Consider the following 6,000-nt stretch of genomic DNA (forward strand, 5'->3'; position numbering starts at 1 on the left):
GGCTGAGAAGAGGGCAAAAATATAATAATGCTTTCCAACACACGCTTCCATCCTCCAGCAACCTGTGGCTCAGGCACTCCGTAAATCAGAGGTGATGTCCTTGTGGTATCCAGCTAGCAACAAACTCACAGGTCTTTTCTTTAGTCCCACAGCAGCACTTTGTGATTACACCACATTGCACAGAACGGGGGGAGAGAGAATCACTTAGTGCACACCTGAATTTCCTTAAAAACCAAGCGAGGGGCCGTGGCGAGCTCAGCCTGCATGCACAGCAACATGTAGGTGTAGCGTGGATGCTCTGCAACCAGCATGTGAAGGAAATCCCATGCTCTGGCACATCCATATGGTCACACCCGATGCTGCCAGAGAACACAGCCATGTCACAGAGCTCCACAGGGCTCACGTTTTATGACTCCTCAGCACAATAATAAATAAATCAAGTGTGCAGGGAGGAATTTCTTGTGCACTGAGCTTCCACTATAGACATTTTTTATTTCAGAAACAGGAAAATATTTGATTAAATGGATTAATATATGGCTGACAGGAAAAATCTAATGGAATAGAGAAAAAAAGACAATGTTTCTTTTTAAAGCTCTGAACGTAAAACTAAACAGTGAGGTACAGGCTAATAATACCGAAAAGAGGGCAAGAACCTGCCACAAAAGAAACAACAATCCCTTAAACATCAAGAGCCAAATTCTGTCCAGCTGATCTTCTATAGCACTACAACAACTGCCCCACTGCACACACCCTGCTGTTACAGGACAGAAACCAAACCCAGCCTTGGGGTGATTCCCTCACTGAAGGTGTGCCTAACCCTGTAATCGGCCAGTGAACTACACAAAACCCGTCTCAATGAAATCTTTGTCATTTCCAAGAAGCCATACGGGGGAAAAGGCTGAATTTTATCCATCCATTATCTTTTGCCTGGTTGTGCCTCTTGTGATGATAGCCAGGAGTTTCTTCCAAATCCTTCAGTATGACGGAGGGGCATCCCCAGCCCAGAGAGGGCTCGATCATGGTGGCAGAGAGCTCTGGCAGCAGAATGGGGCAGCCTGTTTTCAGACTCTCCCAGTCTCGCAGCTGGAGGAGCAGGAGGCTCAAGCATCAGACACAAGTTACCGTACACACATCAAGTCCATCAGAGCAGAGAGAAAGATGGGGTGGGCGGCGAGAGAAAGCAGAACTAAGAGCCTCCTGCCTGCTTCGGTGTTACAGTACTGCACCTGCTGGTAGTCACAGCGCTGCTACTTGTATCTTCTTCAAAGGACTGTCATCTTGACATCGAGGCTGCAGGTAAGGGCTTGACTTACAGTGCACTTTTCACTAGCAAAGCCTGCAAAGCAAAGTAGGTTGGTGACTGCAGCTCTTGGATGTTTCCACCCCCTGCTAAAATGCAGCCAGGCATCGTGGCAGACATTCTGCACCCGCCACCGCTTTGAGAAGGAAATGAGAACTGCTTTCCCACTTGACACTACGGAGGGAATTTCAGATAGGCAGAATGTAATTACTTGGCCTGGAGTTCAGCCAGGAGCGGGGCCCAAGACCCCTACCCTTATGTAAAGTGTCAAAAAATCTCCAATGACTGCAAGTGTGAGGACCTCAGCTTTACATCTCTGGCTGCTGTCATTGATTCTTCATGGCTAATTACCTAATAGTGACCCTTGAAGCAAAGCCATAAAACAAACCTTGCTGCTTGAAACAATTCAAGTCCCAGAGACTGAAAACTACCCAAAAATTGTTTGGTGCAGGGTATCTTTTGACAGTAGGGAGCAGGTGGACAGCAAGCCTCCTGTGTCTTGCACTGGTTGCGTGCCACTCAGAAACCTACTGGGGTTTTTGGATGGGCAAACATAGCTTTAAAATGCAGCACCCCCAAAACACAAGCCTACAGTATCAACTGTATACCAGGGTCTCCAGAGTTTTGCTGTATGTAGTTGCCAGCTGGTTCCACTTATTTTTCTTCATTTTTCATATTTTGACTGTAATAAATAATTAATCCATGGCTTTGTAACTTGCTGACAAATACAAATGCATCACATTCCAATGCAGTGTAACGTGTCACTCACAAGAGCCAATCTGCACGACGCAGAAAAGTGATGTGCAGAAGGCTTTGGAAAGTAGGCTAATCATCAAGGTCACCAACAAGAGCTCAGGGAAACTTTTTCTTCAAACTGTCCCTTAGAGGATATTCCTACTTGCTGTGGGCACCAGAACTGGGTTAATATGTTCAGATCTACACAGGTCAAGCCGTCTTCCCACGTTAGCTCAGCCTTTTACCCTTTTGTAGCTCCTTGCCTCCAAGATCCCACAAACTTTTGGGAACACGGAAGACAAAACTTGCAATGTTAATTACTTAGAGCACTTCCCCTACTGTATAGTTCTGAGAATCCAAACCTCAGGAAATGTATTTTTTCTTCCAGGCAAAGACAGCATGGAAAGCAAGGAAGTTGGTAGCAGAAGAGACAAAGGAGACTGAACTAGGCAATAATTAATCTAGGTGAGACCGACATGTTTCAGAAGGGGCAGGGCTACAAGACAGAAAAACCTCCCGCCTTTGGAAAAAGGTGACTAAATAGTTGGCAGCAGTGCTAGCAATACAGAACAAGAGCAGCGACAAAGAATAGAGGCTGAATGTCAAGGTTCACACCAAGAGTAGCAAAGCAGTGCAAGCTGCCATCAAACGACAAAGGGGAGAGCAAAGGTGGGAGGAGGAACTGTGAGATTATCAGAGAGAAATGCAGTACAGACGACTCTCTGAGAGCGGTCACACAATGGGATCAGGTGAATGGCACCAAGCGCCAGTGGCAATCCAAAAGGTTGGTCTGCTGTGGAAGGCATCACCCCAGCTTTTTAGATTGAAGAAACATCTCCTGAGCCTCTCTTGACCATCAGCAGATGTTTGGGTTTGTGACATGCATCACTAGTTATTAGGAATACACATAAGCTGGAACTGCAAAGATGAAAAATCTTGTAGTATTTTCACTTCATTTTCCCTACGCATATTTGTATCTATCTATTTCTCATACTATTAAGACCTGAGACAAGGATAGAACAAAGGTGCACAAACCAAAAATTCATACTAGTCACAAAGGTTGTAGAGAGGAGCAAGACAATCCTGAGGAGGCTGTGAAATGAAGGCCTGTTCCTCGCAAAATACTCACCATGGTCATTTTAGAAGTACTTTTAAAAGTTTCAGTGAATATAAAAACACTTCTCCATGTTACGCTCTTCAAAACCCCTGTGTTACCCATGCATGGACAAACTTCCTCTCCTACCCTCCTACTTTTCCTGAAGTGTTATCTGGCTCTTTCCAACAAAAGCAAATGTATGGCTGCAGTTGCCCGTTGGCCACCATTTGAGCGTGGGTATCAGGGGTGCTCAGGTTCTGTGAGAAGGAGCGAGTGACCAAGTCCCCACTCCTGTTCCGCTTCCTAAATAACCGCACACTTCTTGCTGTTGCTGTGGAACACATTTGTACTCCTCTAAATGTCAGCAGCTTTAGACAGCTAAATTGTGTTTCAGTCACAACACAACTACTGACACCAAGGAAGCTCCGTAGTATCACTACTACTGACCTTGCTGTTATCGGTGGCATGGATTGTCACATCCCTTCTCTTCAACCATCAACACAAACCTGCACTCACTCACACACATGCTGCAACATACACCCAGTGAGCTCTGAACCTGACAGCTGTGGCTTGCATGTGGCCCTACAGACAGATGAAAACTGGTGTGTCTCAACCTGCAAAGCAGAAGGAAGCTGGAACCAGTTGCTTCTCTCTACCTCTGACAGCTGCTCCCCCCCGCAGACACCCCGAGAAGGAAGTTAGCGCTCTGACCTGCACAGGCTCAGGAGTGAGCTGGACAACATGCTGCATACGCTCACTGTGGTGATGTCTGGACTCCTCCTCATAGATCACATCCCTCTCATGCTGGGGAAGGTTCAGGAAGCGGCGAATGGTGCAGAGGTTCTCCCAAAGGGTGCGGTTTTCCGGACTTGGGTTTTCTTTCCAGCGAAGCAGCTCACACAGCCAGCCCTGCAACGGTAGGGTCAGCACAGGTAATTCACTGAGCACCGAGGAACCAGATGTGAGTGGAACGTCAGCTAGACTTAAAGCTCTGTGCTGCAAGTTTCGCTGGTCTCATCTCACACAGAACACCCCCTACCCTCAGCTGCCTTTTGGTCTCAACAAATCCTTGATATATTTCCTGCAAGTTGGAGAAACAGACACAACCAGCAGTGCTTAACAGGAACCAGGAAGCCCAGCGTCTTGCCCCCGAGCATGTTAAAAATGCTCGGATAGAAATATTTTTCCTGTAGAAAACCAGAGTTGCAATAAAGGTGCACCTCCACTTCCGTTTCAGAGCCCCTTTATTTCTTTATCCAAGCAAGAGAAAAGGAGACATAACCCCTGAGACTTGCTAACAACCCTCATGCTAAGGGTTGCAGCTGCAGGACCAGAAATTCAACCACTACTGAAAACGTTTAGAAGAAGAAACTATCAAGTAAAGACCTTTGATCTGCTGTCACTATGTTTTATTGACTCCCCCAGCTCTGAACCCCACTAAAATTTGACAGCTTTAAATAATCAAATGGTAACTTAGAAGATGTAACTTCACGGAAAGGGAATCCTCTAATATTTAGCATGAAAGCAGCAAACAGGGTCCTGCAGAAGTTACTAGACAGATCAAGATACTAGGTGGAGGAGGTTGTTCTAAACCCAACTACAGATCATAAATCATAATAATAATAGATTTTATCCCTGCTATATTGTTTTAAGGCTAGTTTGAAATGCCTTCAAAAAGTTACCACTGTATGAAGTCCTGTAGGACCTCTCCGCAGGGGCTGAGAGCTCAGACCCCTGGAAGGGAAAGCACCAGTGCTTCAGGAAGAGGAAACCACTCTAAAACACAAAGCCAACCAGAGAGCACAATGGCAACAGCTGTTAAGGTGAGGACGCACAAGCACAGGTTGAGCATGTGTGGCGGTGACCTGGCATCCTCAGCAGGTTAACAAGGGATGGTGGCTGTGGCTGCACCTGCCCGGGGAGGGGACAGCCAGCCCCATCCTGCCTGCCAGCAGCCGGCCCCGCCTGCGCGCAAGGAGACGCAATGCAAATGACAGAATATGAGAAGATAATGCTGAGGATGCTGTCAACGCCCTTACTGACTCCTGTCAAAATATTTTACCTAGTAGCTTTATAACCCATCATTTTTGAGCTACAACTCAGCATTTTGACACCATTTTGACAGGCACCTTGCAATACCTAAAAGATAGCTTGATCAATGTTAAAAATGGTCGGTACGAGAAGTAGCCAAAACTGTATTTTTCCAAACAGCAACTAGAGCAAACTGATCAGCCAGGTTCATTACCGGCCCATGTGGGGTTTTTTTGGTATTGCTTTTTTGTGTAACAACTTGTAAGCCATTGACAACTTCTATCGTGCACTCTAAACCCCGTATATAATATCGTAAGCCGTTGTTTGTCTTACTCTCCACTGTGTCTTCTGCCTTCACCCCCCCAAAAAAGGCAAGATTTGATTATCTCCGCTGCATCAGCCAAGACAGCAACACCAGCTGTTCTCATTGTGCAGCCTCTTCCTCACGGCCTACATGTTAATAACCTGATCATTCCATTTTCTCCTTCAACTGCCGGCTGCAGCACAGCGAAGAGACAAAAACCCAGGCCCATCTGCAGCAGCTGTAGGCACTGAACTGTGAAGCCACCAGGGATTTATAAACTAATCTGTAACACAACACTGCCTTGTTTTTACAAGTGAGAGGCCACATTTGTGCAGACCTGATCTTTTCTTGCAATAAACTAGGAGGGTTGGGGGGGGGGGCAAGGATGAAAACAAGATATCTAATCATTTACTTAGGGAAAAAAAAACCCTGTACTATATTTTCAAAGTATTTTGACTGGTATTTGGGTAATCTCTCAGCCAGGTGATGTCTGCATTTTAATGTGGTTTGGCCACATCCCTTGCCCTCAGTTCT

The 6,000-nt window shown here is 46.1% G+C and overlaps 1 protein-coding gene across 1 annotated transcript in view; it reads right to left on the bottom strand.

Moving 5' to 3' along the window:
- SATB2 (SATB homeobox 2) overlaps nucleotides 1-6,000 on the bottom strand; it is a 118,932-nt gene that overhangs the window by 19,772 nt on the left and 93,160 nt on the right. Inside the window, exon 10 of the mRNA XM_009331567.1 lies at nucleotides 3,843-4,040. Coding sequence (XP_009329842.1) covers nucleotides 3,843-4,040 — 198 coding nt within the window. The remainder of the gene's footprint in view (nucleotides 1-3,842; nucleotides 4,041-6,000) is intronic.

This window comes from Pygoscelis adeliae, unplaced genomic scaffold (genome assembly GCF_000699105.1).
Source record: "Pygoscelis adeliae isolate BGI_AS28 unplaced genomic scaffold, ASM69910v1 Scaffold160, whole genome shotgun sequence".
Classification (NCBI taxonomy): Eukaryota; Metazoa; Chordata; class Aves; order Sphenisciformes; family Spheniscidae; genus Pygoscelis; species Pygoscelis adeliae.